General features: G+C 34.6%; 1 protein-coding gene and 1 pseudogene across 1 annotated transcript; both read left to right on the top strand.

The window, feature by feature from the left end:
• The first annotated feature begins 703 nt into the window (after positions 1–703).
• On the top strand, positions 704–8,201 carry LOC121241072 (linoleate 13S-lipoxygenase 2-1, chloroplastic-like). The gene is made up of 9 exons (XM_041138671.1): positions 704–1,289; positions 2,985–3,253; positions 4,233–4,470; positions 5,278–5,604; positions 5,739–5,824; positions 5,954–6,064; positions 6,181–6,482; positions 6,596–6,862; positions 7,301–8,201. Exons 1-9 carry the CDS (start codon positions 719–721, stop codon positions 8,058–8,060), a joined length of 2,931 nt encoding a protein of 976 aa, XP_040994605.1. The 5' UTR covers positions 704–718; the 3' UTR covers positions 8,061–8,201.
• Positions 8,202–16,067: 7,866 nt separating this feature from the next.
• LOC121240935 lies at positions 16,068–16,880 on the top strand (annotated as a pseudogene).
• The last annotated feature ends 2,432 nt before the right edge of the window (positions 16,881–19,312 follow it).

Raw genomic sequence — 19,312 nt, 5'->3', positions numbered from 1 at the left:
TGACTTGTATTCTGTATGTCACATGTCAAAGTTGTAATGCCCCGTTATGAATGAATGAAGTTTGTTCTACCTTAAAAAAAACAAAAAACACTCTTTTAAAAGTTCTATCAATTATAATATGGTGCTTTAAGCTGATAGGTTAATTTATTAATAAAATTGGATAACCAATATTCTCTTTCTAAAAAAAAATAATGCTTCAAGGTATACTAATTTATTTCATAAAGTACTATTTCATTTGATTATAAGGGTAATATTTAATTACTAAATTGGTTCCCATTCTTTGCCTTTTAAAGTAATTAGATTACTCCATGTATTTGTAAATTGTGAGACCTTATACTTTACGTGTATGATCTCTATCTTAAAGTATGTCTATTTTTTATCGCTCTATATATACACTTGAACCGGGCTGAAACTAGAAGCCAGGAAGTAGCCAGCATGTATGCATTCAAGTAAAGATTACATGTACATGGTATATATCGGCCTGCCTGCAACTCATAATTTTCCAATTGCCTAGCTATCTGAACTCTAAATTAACCAAAAACAAAAAAGAAAATTAGACGTTTTGGGAGGTCTAGGTTGGGGACCAAATTCCTGGGGTGCAGGGGTAGTCATGTCATGTACATCAAGCTCTTGAATGAAACTCGCTTGGATCCTTTTGCAAATCCTGCCAAATTATTCCATATATCATCATTTTCACGTGAAATAAACTTACAGTACTATGAGAGCAAATGGAAATCGTGGTCTTGTCTCTCTCAATATATACAGAGATCAGTGCATGCTTAGCAACCACATACCAAATTCCAGTTATCCAAGAACTACATATTATCGTATAGCCAGCTTCATGACCTCTGGTTCCTTAAATACTCGGGTATCTTCTACTGTAAACCCTAAAACAATGTTGCCTCGAATTTGCCAGCCACGCAGTTCTGAAACCGACCTGCTCTTCGGCCTGTTGCAGAAGCCATTCATCCATATCAATGGCAGCTCTTCGCTTCCAATTTGGTCAAGATCCTCCATCGGCAAGAAGTACAACAAAGCCATTCACTGTACTGGGTTCATTTCTAGCAACATAAAAAGTGTAGCTAGCACTAGTACTACTCCTACTACAACGTCTACGGCGTCCAAGGCTACCGAGAAGTCTGTTATTAGAGTTCAAGCCGTTGTAATCGTGAAACCAACGGTTCGTGGGTTTTTGTCAAACCTTGGGATACAGCGAGGGCTTGATGATATCAAAGATTTGCTTGGTAAAACACTCCTCCTGGAGTTAGTTAGCTCCGAGCTTGATTCCGGTAAGTCTTCTTTTAATAATTAATTAATTAGCTAAGCTATCAACTACGTACCAACTCAATATATCGGATGAAAAATTAGGTTAATTTACTACTGAAACTTGCATGTTTATGCTTATTTTTTTAATTCCCTTAATTATGGTATTTGAATTTATTTATTTTATTTTTTATTTTTTTAAATAATCAAAGCTTTTTGGTCTGAATTTCAGTCCGCAGGTTTCCTTTAATTAATTTGTTGTTTAAAAACTCTACTATTTTCAGCTAAGCTGAAACTTTTGGCAGCTTGCTGCGATGATTAAGAATTATTTCTTACTTAATTTTCTGCATGGGTTAATGATCGAATCTTTTTCCAGCTATTTTTTTTTTTAATTTTGATTCAGTGAGTTTTGATGTTCTTATTATGCGACGTTACTGTTTGAATAACAGGACGACATGAGATTAGTTCAGCTTGTACAATCTTTTTTGTTTCATTATATATCAAGTACTATATATATTATATAGCATGGTCAGGAACTTATAATAAGTTATAACGTGCTTAATTCTCCAAAGATATTCAAGTACAAATTAAGGTGAAAAAGGTGTGTTCCGATCGAGTTTTCCGATCCATAAGCTAGGATCGACGGATCGATATTTGAGAAATTAAGTTATAGAGAATAATATTGAAAGATTTATTTAATTTTCTTTGGTCATTTTTGGAAAAAAAAATTAATGGATTTACTGGGATGATCATAGTAAAGTTGGCTAGGGGTTCGTGATTTTTCTGTTGTTTGATAAATAAAAAATTCTTTTCATCAGTCATTATTTATTACTTCACACTTCACACTCTATGAAAAACACTCTTATATTCTATAAAAAATACCTCCACACCTTATGAAAAAACTATAAATATGAGATGTGAGAATAAATAGTAGCTGATACATAACATTCCAATCCTCTTGATAAATATATATTGGCCATAGAAACTAATTATTAATTAGAGACTAATATTTATTGCATGCTTTTCTAGTACTTCACATAATGATCATATATAGCTAGAAAGATATATATATATATATATATATATATATATATATACACACACACATATATATAGAAATTAAGCTTAAATTTGTACGTATATAAGTTTTCACAAGCTAGAAAGCAACAAGATGAAGACAAATGATCAATCAGAGAACACAGGCGCTGGTCCCTAATAATTTGGTCCCAACAGACAGACGTACTGTAGAATAGGGAAGACGTCGTCATAATATATGCATGCCAATAAAATTCACAAGTTATTTTGTTGGGTAAAAATTTTTGAAATCGTTCTAAATACTAATTATCAAATTAATTAATTCTAAATTACCGTGAGTCCTGCCAGTAATTTTAAAAAAGGTCCTTTAAGCATGCATCTTTCATATATATATATATATAATGATTAATATAAGTTAATTATAAAATTCCAACATCTTTGGATTTATCGATCGGGTATCATTAGAGAGATCTCGAAACATATTATTTCTAAAAAGGATAAAAATAAGTCAACAAAAAGACTAATGTTGAGTTAATTATGGAACAAGAAAAATAGGATGACCCTTTAATTTTTAATATAAATTCTGTTTTGTTTAATATATATATATATATTTATTTATTTATAATTAGGCTAATTTGGTGAATTAATTATTACATGCGCATGTACGTACGTATATATTGAATTAGAGACGGGATTAGAGAAAGAAAGTGTTGAGGCATATGCACACAAGGCGGGGAAAGGGGAGGAGGGGGTGAAGTACGAGACGGAATTTGAAGTGCCAGTTGATTTTGGAGAGGTTGGGGCTGTGTTGGTTGAAAATGAGCACCACAGGGAGATGTTCGTAGAGACTATACTCATCCATGGCTTCCCTCAAGGCCCCATAAATGTGACCTGTTGCTCCTGGGTTCACTCCAAGTTCGACAATCCTGTCAAGAGGGTATTTTTTACCAATAAGGTACGTACGTATAACGTACTACTGCATGCATCATGATGCATATATATCATGTATATCGATCACCTAGCTTCTTGTAATAATTATCATCTTAATTAATTATTTGATAAGTAATGCTACATTCCATTTAAAAAATAGTGAAGTCTACAATAAAAAAATTGATTTTTTTTTTTATTTATGTGAATCTCATATTTACTTAATTTTTTTTAAATGAGTGCGCATGATCACTTGTATACTTAAAACTGTACAAATTATTTCTCTTTTTAGTAATAGAAATGGTACGCAGTTACTTCAACAAGTTTTTGCCTTAACAAATTAAACTTAAGATTTAGATTATTACATGAATATTAACTTTAATTTAAACTAGCTAGCGGCCTTGGATTACTAATATCGATCATCGGGCGTTCTACCATAAAAGGGTGACCAATTCGACAAAGATAGACTCCAAAACTGCAATACGATGTGGTCCAATTACTTGGAATTATATGCATGATCACTAACATGTAATTATATGCAATAAGGAACAAGAAAAACATATATAGTTCGTTTATATTTATAAGGATCATGCAGGTTCCGGTATGATCTCTCACGTACGGTTGGTTCATGATTGGTTTCCTCTCTCTCTCTCTCTCATTTCTAAATTAATTCAAATAAAAATTTTTATACTACGTTTAGATGTTGAACTGAGTTGAGTTGAAATGATAAAATATTATCAGAATATTATTTTTTAATATTATTATTATTTTGAAATTTGAAAAAATTGAATTGTTTATTATATTTTGTATTAGGATTTGAAAAAATTATATTAATGAGTTAAGTTTGGTTTGGTTTCCAAACGTACCCGAAGGATCATGATGCACGTAATGCACGTAGAACATATATATATCAGGCACATAAGAATACCCAAAAACATGGAAAACAAAAACTATACATTTTTTTTTTTATAAATATCTGAGTTCGTGTACGTATTCGAATAGAGCAGTCATACTTGCCCTCACAAACACCAAGTGGATTGAGGAGGCTAAGAGAAGAAGACCTGGAGAGTTTGCGAGGAAATGGTGAAGGAGAACCTAAGAGATTTGAGAGGATATACGACTATGATGTGTACAATGATCTTGGGGAACCCGATAAGAGCCTCGAACTTCAAAGACCAGTACTTGGTGGCAAAGAGTACCCCTATCCTCGACGTTGCAGGACCGGACGCCCCCTTTCCGAAGCAGGTATTTTTATCAATCCAATGATATTGTAATTACTAAAAGGATAATTTAGGATCCACATATATATATGAGAAGATTGGCCTATTAATTTCATAAATAACAAACATTTGCCAGCATTATAGCACTAAAATTACACTCTCTGATTAGGTATTTAAGGAGTTATCATATTCTTAGATTGGTATGCAAAGCATATGGCTATCTTATGGTAAAATTAATTTGATTTGTAAGATTCAATTTTAAAATTTATTATTAAAATCACATTATGCCACGTAAGCACGCAATGTGTGGTGTAGAGGCTTTAGAATAGTAGTATTCAGATAAGATCACATAATTTGATTCAATCTTTTTCTTATTGCTCAAGTACTTTACTCATGAATATTCTATAGTGATCATTAAATTAAAGAATGGATTCGCCAATAATTGATTGAACTGATTTTTGCAATTGTTTGTTTCATATTTTTTCCGCTTGATAGTTGAAATTAAACCCAATAAGCAATACGTACATGACTACATCGACACATTCATACGTCGGTCTAAAAATGTAGACAGATATATATATATATAAAGTTCGGATAGAAAGTTTAAGAGATCTGCATAATTTTCGGCCTGGTCTATAGTCATATTTATGTAGAGCTTCATGTTCATATCTTGAGCCGATCGACAGAAAATAATTTTATCAAAATAATGTAGGGATCATATATATATATATATATATATATATATATATATCCGGTCCGTATTCTTTCTTTTTTTAATTATTCGCTTTGATCATTGAACATGCATGCTATCGGCGTTAATATATATATGCAGATCCACAGTCAGAGACGAGGAAAACTAGTAGGTTTTATGTTCCTCGAGACGAATGCTTCTCGGAGATAAAGCAGCTAACATTCTCGGCGAAGACCGTATACTCAGTGTTGCGAGTATTGGTGCCATCACTAGGAGTTGTGATTTCGGATAGGGATCTTGGATTCCCATACTTCACAGCCATAGACTCGCTTTTTACAGAAGGGGTTAACTTGCCATCGGAAGAAGACCAAGAAGGGTTTCTCAAAGCAATCATGCCCAGGCTTGTAAAAACCATTTCCAAAACCGGAGGAGATGTGCTCCGCTTTGAGACCCCCGAAACTATGAACAGTGAGAATCCCGCACTCCCCTCCCCCAACACAAATTAAACTTCACAAACACATGCAAACAAACACACGCAGAACTTTCTGATCTAAATGAGATGGCAATTATATACATATTGATGTGTTGTTTTGGATTTGCAGGGGACAAGTTCTTTTGGTTTAGGGACGAGGAATTTGCTCGACAGACTCTTGCTGGTCTCAACCCATATAGCATACGGTTGATCACGGTATGATTTGCGACTAATTTGCTTAAATTTACTGGAAAAAGCTGCGCATTCGTACCTAGCATGCATTGTTTAAAGAAAGCAATTACTTTACTCCATGCATGCTTTAAAGTTGCATAAAAAGTTATGCAGGAGTGGCCATTGAAGAGTAAACTTGATCCTGAGATCTACGGTCCACCAGAGTCAGCCATCACGACAGAAATTATTGAGGAAGAAATTGGAGGCCTAATGACTGTTGAAAAGGTAAGAAGAATATAACACATATCGTGTAAATTTCAGGCAGGAATATTGGCCATCACTCAACTAAATAAATATCATAAATAAATCTGTATTATATTGTCCTGAATGTATGCATGCAGGCCTTAAAAGAAAAGAAGCTGTTTATGCTAGATTATCACGACCTGTTATTACCATTCGTCAGCAAAGTAAGACAGATTAAGGGCACCACACTGTACGGCTCACGCACACTATTCTTCTTAACTAAAGATGGCACCTTGAGGCCGCTGGCGATTGAACTGACTCGGCCACCTATGGACGGAAAGCCGCAGTGGAAGCAAGTTTATGCACCTTCTTGGCATTCAACAGAAGTTTGGCTATGGAGGATTGCTAAAGCTCATGTCCTTGCCCATGACTCTGGCTATCACCAGCTCGTTAGTCATTGGTATATATTATTTCCCACTACTTTATAAACTAATTATTTGCTATGGGTTTTCCTTCAAAACTCAATATGATTTATATTAATGAGGGAAATGATTTTACTGGTCTCTTTTACAGGCTAAGAACTCATTGTGTAACAGAGCCTTATGTAATTGCGACAAATAGGCAACTTAGCGTGATTCATCCAATCTACAGACTGTTGCACCCTCATTTTCGTTACACAATGGAGATCAATGCTCTGGCTCGAGAAGCACTTATCAATGCAGGTGGCACCATTGAGTCTGCATTTGCACCTGGTAAATATTCCATGGAAATCTGCTCTGCCGCCTATGATCTCCAGTGGCGGTTCGATCGGGAGTCACTTCCTGCTGACCTAATTAACAGGTACCTAGTTTCCAATTAGCCAATCTTTTAGATTTTCAAAAATAAAAAATCAAATAATTAAAACTGTTTTCTTCCAAACTGCTCCTCCAACCCATTTAAAAATTTTTCATGTGTCCTTCGAGCATGCAAAGAAACACATATTTTCTTAATGAAGGGACACATGACATCATATACAGTTTTTAAATTTAGATTTTTAAAATGGCATTTGCTTATAATTAAATTCTCATATGTTCTAAGATGAATAACACAATTATATTAGTAGAAGATGAATAATACACATCAATTATAAATAGAAGTACTACTCTAACAAACAAAAAACTTGTTTTGCAACTTATTGGAAATCAAATGGCATATTATAGCTTTTCATTAATGGGTATAATCTAATTCCCATATATCATATTTTAAGATCGATCGACTCTTTTGCAATTGTGTATGCAGGGGAATGGCCGTTGAGGATCCAACTGCTCCTCATGGACTAAGGCTAACTATCAAAGACTACCCCTACGCCAATGATGGTCTCATCCTCTGGGATGCCATCAACCAATGGGTCACAGACTATGTCAACCATTACTACCCTAACCCTAACCTTGTGGAGTCTGATCAAGAGCTCCAATCATGGTGGACGGAAATTCGAATAGTTGGCCACGCTGACAAGAAGGATGAACCATGGTGGCCGGTTCTCAAAACCCAAAAAGACCTAATTGACATCCTCACAACGATCACTTGGGTGACTTCCGGCCACCATGCCGCTGCCAACTTCGGTCAATATGCTTACGGGGGCTACTTTCCAAATCGACCAACCATTGCTAGAACCAACATGCCCACAGAAGACCCAACTGAAGAAGAATGGAAAAAGTTCATGAAAAAACCTGAACACGCACTTTTGCAATGCTTCCCTTCACAGCTTCAAGCAACAAGAGTGATGGCTGTTTTGGATATATTGTCTAATCATTCACCTGACGAGGAATATCTTGGGGAGAAAAGTGAGCCATCGTGGGCTGAAGATTCGTTCATAAAAGAAGCATTTGAGAGGTTCCATGGGAGATTGAGGGAACTTGAACGGATAATTGATGAAAGGAATGAGAACAATAGTTTGAAGAATAGAGTAGGAGCTGGGGTTGTGCCGTATGAGCTTTTGAAGCCATTTTCCAGCCCTGGCGTAACTGGAAAAGGAGTTCCATATAGCATTTCTATTTGATCAATTAGAAGAGACTATACATTTCAAACTTAGTGGTTTTGAATGGTTTCTAATAATAGCATGCTTGGTTAGGAAAATAACATGATTCGCTTGTTAGGATAAGAAAAAAATTTGACAATCTTTTAAAAAGTTTTTAGCATATTTTTTTTGGTAATTATTCTATTCTCAAGTTAGTGGGTAGAGCACACCAATCACATCACTTAATTGTAAGATTTAATTTGTAGGATTTGGATTTTAAAAATATTCTTCCAAATCAAATTATGTCATCTAAATACTTTACTAAGTATGCTCTACACACCAGCTTCAAAATATAATTTTTCTATTTCTTTTTACTGTATTTCATGGAAGTAGATAGGAAATATATAAGTTGTTTGGATTAAAGGTTTTTATAGATATTTTTTTATTGATTTTCCTAAGTAAGTAAGTAGATTTTAAAGACTATTTGAATATAATTTTTTCAAGTAGGGGTGCTACCCGCCCATGGGGGGGCAGCGTAGACCATTACCCGCACCCTGCCCCTGCATGGGCGAAGGGTGGGGTTTTCACCCCCACACCCCGCTTCGGTGCCGAGGGGAAGGGTCGAACCCTTCATCCGCCCCTCATGTGCCTAAAAGTGACTAGGAACACATTTTTTAACCCAAAATTATAAATTTAAATTTGTAAATATAATCATAAATTTGTTAGTGCATATTATGAGTAAGTTAATGTAGCCTAATGTAACATTTATGGAGGAGGTCAAGACAATACAAGAGTCTCACTTAAGCAATACAAAAAATCACTTAAGCAAGGGCGAGTGAGGTTGCCTTCCCCACCACGTAGAAGCGGGGTGGACGGGGGCGGGATAGTTGGATGCGGGGCCCCACTGCCCACCCCTACTTTCAAGATCGACTTTTTTAGACTTTTGTGAAAAGTATTTTTTACATAACTTTAGGCAAATCATTAGGTTAATATAAGGTTTCTTTTTACATTGAGATTATGTTCCAATAGACCACACATTAAACGTGTCAATAATAATGTAAGCATGATATGTACTTGATCAAATTCAGAAGAAAATCTTATAGCTAGCTAGCAAGTTTTTTTTCATTTTATTTTTATGGTAACATGACCTAACTAGGGCAAAAATAATTGAGACATTCTAAGGAGTTTTGCCATTCTCAGCCATGTAAATAAGTGGATTAAACATGCACTTTTTCAAACAGGCATGGAACTTTTTTGCTGTAGCAAGAGATCTTGTATTCCTCCCCAATAGCTCACATGGAGTGAAGTAAAGGTTGTGAGAGAGGAGATTGAACTAAATGGAAGGAAGAAAATCCCTGGTTGCAGCTCTATTAAATTAAATGGTTTGTTCCATGAATTCCTTGTGGGAAATAGATCCCATCCTCAGACTAAACAGCTCTACCTGTTCTTGGATGAGATGACAACTAAGTTGAAGATTGCTGGTTATGTTCCACAATTTGGAGACGTTCTACTCAATATTGATGATGAGGAAGATAAGGAGACAACTCTATCTAAACATAGTGAGAAGTTAGTAGTTGCTTTTGGCTTGATGAACACAACACCCCAAACCCCAATTTGAATTGTAAAGAACTTACGAGTTTGTGGGAACTGCCACGAAGCAACAAAGTTCATCTCCAAAGTTTATGATCGAGAGATTATTGTCAAGGACATGATTAGATATCACCATTTTAAAAAGGGAAGCTGTTCTTGTAAAGACTATTGGTAGACATAAAAATCGGGTTTGCAATGGATCCAAGCCAATCTCAGATTGTAAGTTGTCCTACTTTCTTGCACAATATACAAGAATCTGGCTTTTGTGCATCACATTCTTTCAGCCATTTTTCTGCTAAAAGGGTACCACATCGAATTGGTAATTCTAAGGGTGTTTCGTTTTTTAAGATGGCAAATCCCTTTTGCTTAGAGAGTGAGTGGCAAAGGGCTATATGTTCTGTGACGTGATGAGATACATGGGCTTTTATATGAGAGGAGACTATTGAAGCTAATACGTTGTGTGCTGCTGTTTTTCAATAATCTCTATTAATAGCCTAGTTTATTATATTTAGATTATGTTGTTTATTAGCTAATCTTGGAAGTTGTTTCAATTAATGTTGTTGTGAGTTACAAGATGTCTTTATATATTTGTATGTTTGGAAGTGTAAAGTAGAGAATATTTAGAATCAATCAAACAAGTTGTTGACTGAAGTCTTTCTGCAATACTCTATTTTCCTATTATTTTCCAACAATCGGTACCAAGCGAACCAGGTTAATCTGAACGGTCGTTAATGGCTAATCTCGGAACATCTACAATAGTTCCCATCTTTGGTGGTGAGAATTATGATTATTGGAGCATTAAAATGAAGATTTTCTTCCTATCTTATGATCTCTGGGATGTGGTAGAAAAAGGTGTTTCAACCCCTGCAGAAGGAGCTTCAGATTCTGCTCAACTCAAATAGGAGAATACTAAGGATGCCAAGTCTTTGTTCATACTACAGCAAGCCGTGAGTGAATCCATTTTTCCTAGATTGATGAGGGCTTCTACTTCAAAGGCGACTTGGGAATTCTACAATTGGAGTTTCAAGGAAATGCTAAAGTAAAGTAATCAAGTTTCAAGGATTAAGAAGAGAGCTTGAAAACTGAAAAATGAAGGAATCAGAAGATGCAAAAGATTATTGTTCTAGATTGATTGAAGTTGTCAATCAAATGCGTGCCTATGGTGAAGAAGTTATTGATCACAGAATCATTCAGAAGATTTTGATTAGTCTCTCAGAAAAATATGATCACGTTGTTGCTACAATTGAAGAATCAAGGGATCTACAAATCTTGATTATTAAAGAATTGATGGGATCATTGTAAGCTCATGAACAAAGAATTGCAAGAAGAAGTGATGGTTTTTTGGAGCATGCTTTCCAATCCAAAGTCAATATGAATAATAAGAAGTTAATGGATTATAAGAAGAAGTCACAAGGCAACCACAAGGAAGTTCCCACCTAATGGCACCTGCAAGAAGACCAACCATCTTGAGAATGATTGTTATCATCTCAGGAAGCCTTAATGCTGGAAATGCAATAAGTTTGGTCATAAGGAAAAAGATTGTCGATTAAAAAACAATCATCAAGCCCATTATTCAGAAGAAAAATAAGACAAGGAGGATTTGTTTTTTGCTTGCCAAGCTCTTGTAAAGAATGAAGATTTCTGGTTTATTAATAGTGGTTGTAGCAACCATATGGCATCAGATGAAAGCATTTTTATTGATTTGGATTCCTCTGTCAAAATCAAAGTCAAGATGGGAAATAGAGAATTGGTTGAATCTAAAGGCAAAGGCACAGTGGTTATTCTGACAAAGAAAGGTACGAGATTTATTAAAGATGTTTTACTTGCTTCAAGTCTTGATCAAAATCTATTAAGTGTTGGTCAAATGATGGAGAACGGTTACTCTATATACTTTGAGAGTAATATGTGCAAAATCTATGATGAGAAGAATAAAGTGGAACTTGCTAAAGTTCAAATGGGAAGAAGCATAAACTTTCCCCCCTTCAATGTAGTTTTCCTAAAGCTATGGTGGCTTCGGTGGAAGATTCAATGTTATGGCATCAGAGGTTTGGGCACTGCAACTTCAACTCTCTAAGTTTGCTACATCAGAAGGAAATGATAAGAGATCTACCTCTGTTAGAAAGGAAGACAAAAATATGAGATGTATGCTTGGGAAGTAGCACAAGCAACCTTTTTCCTCTGAAAGTACATGGAGAGCAAATGAGAAGTTAGAGCTTGTTCACACTGATGTGTGTGGTCCAATGAGAAATCATACCCACAATCAAAATAAGTATTTCATTCTTTTCATAGATGATTTTACCAAAATGACTTGGGTGTATTTTCTTCGTGAGAAATCATAAGATTTTGGAACTTTCAAGAAGTTCAATTTGCTGGTTGAAAATTAGTGTGGGCAAAAAATTAAAACTCTGAGAAGTGATCGTGGCACTGAGTATAACTCTAACGAGTTTGAGAAATTCTGTGAAGAAGAAGGGTTGGAGCATCAACTAATTACTGCATACTTGCGCCAACAGAATAGAGTTTCTAAACGCAAAAACAGAACATTGATGGAGATGGCAAGATCTATGTTGCTGGAAAAGTGTTAGTCTAAAAGATTTTGGGCTAAAGCAGTTAACACTTCTGTATTTTTGCTCAACAAAGTACCAACAAAAGCTGTAGAATAGCAGACACCTTATGAGGCTTGGAGTGGCATAAAACCCTCTGCAAGTTTTCGAAGAGTGTTTGGTTGTATATGTTATATTCATGTTCCATGTCAGAAAAGGCACAAGCTGGAAGAGAAGACCGAGAAGGGCATTTTTCTGGGATACAATAATATGTCAAAAGGTTTTCGGATCTTCAACATGGAAACTAAGAAGCTGGTTACCAGTCGTGATGTGAAATTTAATGAGCATGCTTCCTGGGATTGGGAAGCTGAGAAGGTGATTCAACAGAATGTTGAAGTTCCAATTTCTCAACCACTTGAGATAGAAGAAGAGTTTGAGGATGACATTAGTAGTCATATAGAGGATAAGACAAGTAGTCCTATATCAACTCAACAATTAGCATCTTCTAATAGAGATGATGATTCTTCACCAAAATCTCCTATAAGAAGAACAAGACTATTGAGTGAAATTTATGAACATTGCAATTACTCTTCTCTTGAACCAAAGAATTTTGCAGCGGCTTCAAGGGAAGAATTTTGGGTGAAAGCAATGGAGGAGGAGAAAAAAATGATTGAAAAGAATGGAGCTTGGGAATTGGTTGCTCGACCTGCAAACAAAGAGATCATTGGAGTTAAATGGATCTTCAAGATCAAGCTGAATCTAGATGGTTCAATCTTGAAGCATAAAGCAAGGCTAGTAGCCCAGGGTTATGTACAACAACCAGGAGTCGACTACAACGAAACCTTTGCACTAGTTGCAAGGATGGATACAATTCGAGCACTTGTTGTACTTGCAGCTAAGAAAGTTGAAAAATTTACCAACTTGATGTTAAGCCAACATTCTTAAATGGAATTCTAGAGAAAGAAGTTTATGATTATCAACCAGAGGGCTTCATAGAAGAAAAAGGAAAAGTTTTTAGATTGACAAAAGCATTATATGGGCTGAAGCAAGCACCCCGAGCCTGGTATGAGAAGATAGATGGATATTTTTCAGACCAAGGTTTCAAGAGGAGCAAAATTGAACCAACTTTGTACATAAAGTCTCAAGGTAATGCTAAAATTCTCATTTTATCATTGTATGTTAATGACTTGATCTTTACTGGAAATAATCTAGTGATGATTGAGAAGTTTAAAAATGATATGATGGCTAACTTTGGGATGAGCGACTTGGGATTGATGCATTATTTTCTCGTAATGGAAGTTATCTAAGAAGAAGATGGAATTTTTCGTTCACAGAAGAAATATGTAGAGGACTTGCAGGAGAAATCAAACATGTTAGGTTGTAAGTCAATAGCAACACCGTTGGTTCCTAATGAGAAATTGAGAAAAGAAGATGGTGTCAATAAAGTGGATGCATAAACTACAAGAGTCTTGTAGGAAGTCTGCTTTACTTGTGCAATACCATACCAGATATCTTGTTTGCCACAAGTTTGTTGTCAGGGTTTATGCAAAGTCCAAGTCAAGTTCATTTTGGAGCTGCTAAGAGAGTTCTCAGATATTTGCAAGGAACAATCAGTTTTGGCATATGGTATGAGAAAAGACCAGAATCAAAATTAGTTGGTTTCACTGATAGTGATTGGGTTGGATCTATTGACAACAAGCGGAGTACTTCAGGACATTGTTTTGGTCTTGGATTTGGTATGTTTTCATGGAGTTCAAAGAAGTAAGGAAATGTAGCTTAGTCCACTGTTGAGGCTGAATATGTTGTTGTAACTGGGGTAGCAAATCAAGCCATTTGGTTAAAGAGAATTCTGGAGGATATGGGAGAAAATCAGCAAGGTCCAATTGAGATTTTTTGTGACAACAAAATTGCTAAGAATCCTGTCCATCACAGTAGCACAAAGCACATAGCAATTAAGAATCATTTTCTGCGTGAAGTGGAAGCAAGTGGTGAAATTGAGTTAAAATTATGTCGCTCTAAAGATCAATTTGCAGATATCTTCACAAAAGCTATCCCTAAAGACAAGTTTCAATTCCTCAGATTGATGCTTGGAGTTTCAGAAAAACACATCAAGGAGTATTGAAGCTGATGAGTTGTGTGCTACTATTTTTCAATAATCTCAATTAATAGCCTAGTTTATTATATTTAGACTATGTTATTTAATAGCTAATCTTGGAAGTTGTTTTGATTAATGTTGTTGTGAGTTACAAGGTGTCTTTATATATCTATACGTTTGGACGTCTAAAGTAAAGAACATTTAGAATCAATCAAACAAGTTGTTGACTGAAGTCTCTATGCAATACTTTGTTTTCCTATTGTTTTCCAACAGAGATGAAGCCTAGATTTATTGGATTCTGCATGGTTATTAAATGAGATGGGATTTTCTTTCTAAAATCTGCATGTAAAGTTTTGCTAGGGACATGAAAGGGAAAGCCAATGACATAGCTACAGAGACTGGAAACATGGAACAAGCTAGCAACAGGCATTTGAATGTTCAACCGGGATGTGCTGGAAGCAAAACAAGGCATATTGGAATTGTCAATATAGATGAAAAGAAACTGCTTTAGAAACCTGCAGAAAGACGGGATTTGTGGAGGCACTGAAAAGGATCACATTAATATATTACACTCTGTATACGGCCGGCAGTTGTGTGGTTAGAGGTTTCTCGACACTAACACAATCTAATGATATGGTTCTATGTCTATGAGAACGGATAAAGGGAACAAATGATTGTTCTAAAAAATCCACTTTATTCTTATTGATTGACATGTAATGATTTTAATATGTTACCACAAATAAATCATCTTCTCTTCCATATTCTACAATGACTAATCACTTGTTATCAGAAAAATCAAGTGAGAACCCTAAAAGAATTAATATGTTACATTCCCCCATATGGGTGGGGAACTCAACCTAAATCCCTCCATGTTAGTTCAGGCACATAGCCAGCTAGCTTCAACAGCCCATCCAACTGAGCCTGCACCAAGTAAGTTTCATTATTAGGCATTTGAAGGTAGTAGGGTTGAGATATTATATCTTCAAATAATAAAAAAGAATGGCATTCTGCTTTTTTTTCTTAAGACTTGATCGTTAAGATTCAACTAAAGTTGTCTTTTCAATCTTGAATTTATATATTATCATCATTTTTTTTAATTTGAAGTTTAGTCATCGCATTCTGCGACTGCTGCCAGTCATGAGTGCAGTTCTCGTATTGCACTGATGGACTATAAAAGTTACCGACATTTCCATAATGCATTTCAGTGTTTTGCACCACTGGATGAAACAACGGCCTCCCATCCACAAGCATGCTCTGGGTGGAAACTACATTTTCAGAAGGTAGAGACGAGAAAGACGCAGGTAATTGGAGTTGCCCAATATTTTTCTCCAAGGGCCTCAAATCTGTCATTGTATCATCTTCTTGTTGATCACCATGGGTTTGGAATCAAACTAACTGCCCATTAGTGTGGTTTACATTAGGCACAGTGATTCTTGGCTCAATATGTGGATGTTCATTATGAGATGTTGCAGAAAATGGATCAGCAAATTTTGATCTGAAATGGCCTATTTTTCTTCTATTTTGTTTTTCCCTTGTATCTTTCTCTTGGACAAGAGTGGTATTGTGTCGATTTTCTGAAGTTTCGACATCTGTCAGTTGATTTCTCCGATCATCTTTAAGTGAAACAGAACCAACACCATCACCAACAACATCTACATCAACAATAAGAGATTGAGTACTCTAACAAATAGCTAAAAACTTGTTATTTTGCAACATATTGGCAATCAAGTGGCATATTATAGCTTTTCATTAATTTGTATAATTTACTTTCATATATCAAATTTTAAGATCGATCGGCTCTTTTGCAATTGAGTTCATAGGGGAATGGTCGTTGAGGATCTAACTGCTCCTTATGTACTAAGGCTAACAATCAAAGACTACCCCTATGGCAATGATGGTCGCATCCACTGGGATGCCATCAAACAATGGGTCACAAACTATGTCAACCATTATTACCCTGACCCTAGACTTGCAGAGTCTGATCAAGAGCTCCAATCATGATGGAATGAAATTTGAACAATTGGCCATGCTGACAAGAAGGAAGAACCATTGTTGTCGATTCTAAAAATCTAAAAAGACCTAATCGACATCCTCACAACGATCACTTGGGTGACTTCTGGCCACCATGCCACCGTAAACTTCGGTTAATATGCTTATGGTGGCTACTTTCCAAATCGGCTAACTATTGCAAGAACCAACATGGCCATAGAAGACCCAACCAAAGAAGAATGTAAAAAGTTCATGAAAAAACTTGAGTGTGCACTTTTGCAACACTTCCCTTCGCAGCTTCAAGCAACAAGAGTGATGGCCTTTTTGGACATATTGTCTAATCATTCACCCAACGAGGAATATCTTAGGGAGAAAAGTGAGCCATCGTAAGCTGAAGATCCATTCATAAAGGAAGCATTTGAGAGGTTCTATGGGAGATTGAGGAAACTTGAACAGATAATTGATGAAAGGAATACGAATAATAGTTTGAAGAATAGAGTAGGAGTGAGGGTTATGCCGTATGAGCTTTTGAAGACATTTTCCAACCCTGGCGTATCGGGAAAAGGAATTCCATATAGCATTTTCATTTGCATTCAAAGAGACTGTATGTCTCAAATAATTGGTGGTTTTGAATGGTTTCCAATATAGCTTGTGTATTTAAGAAATTAACATGATTCACTTGTTAGGATAAGAAAAAAAATTGATAATCTTCTGAAAAAAATTCTTAAATATTTTTTTTGAATTATTCTATTATCAAACCGGTATGTAGAATACATAATTCATATCACTTAAATGATAAGATTTAATTTGTAAGATTCAAAATTTATTTTTCAAATCAAATTATGTCATTTATGCACTTTATGAAGTGTGCTCTACACACCGGTTTAAGAATATAATTTTTTCTATTTTTTTACATTACAGTAGATATATAGGAAATATATAAGTTGTTTTTTCCCTTTTCTTGCCTTCGAATTTTTCCTGAATTCTTATAACATGTCAATTCATATCATAATCTTACTTAGTAAAACTCGGGACCATGAGATTGAGAACCTGTATGCATCTAAACCCGTTTCCTTCATAATCCCAATGTGCCATAAAAAAAGTAGAAGGATCAAAAATATTGTCGCAAAATCATATATCCAGAATTTCCAAAAGCTAGAAATTTCCAAGTTATGATCGAAATGGACTTCAATAGCTAATATGTACTCAAAGGTTAATATGAGTGACTCTACTTTTTTCTTTTTGTACTGTGCACGATACCTTATAGTGATGTTATTGATCAACTGCTACGTCTCGATTACTGCCTGCATCTTGTATCCTATCTGCAATTTCACCATAGAAATGCGTCAACTAAAACTAGCAAATATCTCCAACATGATCTAGGTAGGTTCATTCAACTTGATTTTAAAAGAAGAATTGATTTTAATTATGAGAAAAGATATTTATAATTGTGAATTGTACAATTACCGCATAATCGTTTTTTAAAATGTGTATGATTTTTGATAGTGAATCTCACTCTTTTTTAAAATAATTATGCGACATTTATGTACTTCATAATTATATATTGAATTACTCTTTTAATATACCTTCAGCTATTAGCATCTTAAAACTGCATTTTTTTTTTTTTAATTCTATAATCTATATCACTCTTTCACACTTCATTATGCGTTACATGTAGCTGCTTTCAAGAATGTAGGCCCATCTAGCCCTTTGCTCAGCCCAACTAACAAACCGAAAAGCTTAACACCCCCATTCTTCAGAGACGTGTGAATTTAATATTCCTCATGTGGTGATGGGAAGTCAAGCTTGAAATGAATTAAAAAAAAAAAAAAAAACTAATGCTACACAATTGTAGAGTATATAAATATTATATAATTATTTTAAAAAAGAGTAAAATTTATTATTAAAAAATTAATTTTTTTCATATAAATATTATATTTATTTATTTATTTTTTTCAAAATAATTATAAAATATTTATACATTTATGAGTACAAATATCATTTTTTTAAAAAACAAACTACACTATGCATGGAATGGTAGATGCATGTCGTCTTTCCTTTGGTTGCTTTCCCTTTTTTGTTTGATTCATTTGCTCCAACACATAATGTTGAGTGTCGGCCACATGCTTGTGTTAGGTAAAGTGATTTGCGAATAACGCACGTGAATGAATGAGTTGGACTCAATATTTCAAATACAAACTATTCAAACTTATTATTATAATTTTTTTAAATTTTTAAATAAAAAATAAAAAATAAATTTAATTTTTTTAAATACTCAAACAAAATAATATTATAAAATTATATTCTTATAATATCTTAATTTTATAATATTTTATATTTAATTTTTCTCTCTTATTTCTCAAAATCTAAAAAATACTTAACTAAAATTATCTCATTACTATTCAAAAAAGAGTGGGGTTACTATGTTGCCCTACTCTTACCGCTGAACGTACCGTCCAATATTTTTTTTTCTTTATATTTTTAATACATTTAAATATTTTTAAAAAAAACAGTAATACACTTAAAATAACTTTCTTAATCACTAAATAAATAAAAAAAAAAAATTTGTCCAGCGGTCAAATAGAATGATAAGAGTGAAGGGGCATAGTATTATTTCTCTTCAAAATATTATCATCTTATCTTACTCCGTAAACCAACCGATAGTCTTGAATGGAAGACGAGAAATCGACTTGATTTTAGTTTAATTTTGGAACCAAATCCTATGCGTCTCATTTGTTTCTAAAAAGAACACAAGGGCTGATATGTCAATCTGTTATTAGGTGGTGTAAAGCAAGCTTTTACGCTGAATCCGGTTAGAAGGTTATCTCATAATTTAATTTTTTGTCATAGTGGTTTGATGTATAAATATTTGTATTTAAATAAAATGATAAAAATGATAAATTACGATGTGAGAATGATGAGTAGCATCTGATCTCTTATCAATATACTACGTGAATCCTCATCCCAACAGTCTTTGTGCTGATCTGATCTTGTAGTAGTGCATTTGAAAATAATTGTTCTATGGTAGATGTTAATCAATGGCAGAACATCATGATATTCTTGTTGCTGCCTGAATGACA

The sequence above is a fragment of the Juglans microcarpa x Juglans regia genome, chromosome 7S, assembly GCF_004785595.1.
Source record: "Juglans microcarpa x Juglans regia isolate MS1-56 chromosome 7S, Jm3101_v1.0, whole genome shotgun sequence".
In the NCBI taxonomy this organism is placed as follows: domain Eukaryota; kingdom Viridiplantae; phylum Streptophyta; class Magnoliopsida; order Fagales; family Juglandaceae; genus Juglans; species Juglans microcarpa x Juglans regia.
Note: the sequence above shows the minus strand (reverse complement) of the source record. Positions and strands in the feature narration are given on the sequence as shown.

Bases quoted from the DNA above. Each gene is read 5' to 3' on its own strand.
- LOC121241072 (XM_041138671.1), top strand. From the start codon at position 719: ATGAGAGCAAATGGAAATCGTGGTCTTGTCTCTCTCAATATATACAGA. The intron at 3,254-4,232 runs GTACGTACGTAT...CGAATAGAGCAG, and splicing joins GGGTATTTTTTACCAATAAG to TCATACTTGCCCTCACAAAC. The intron at 4,471-5,277 runs GTATTTTTATCA...ATATATATGCAG, and splicing joins ACGCCCCCTTTCCGAAGCAG to ATCCACAGTCAGAGACGAGG.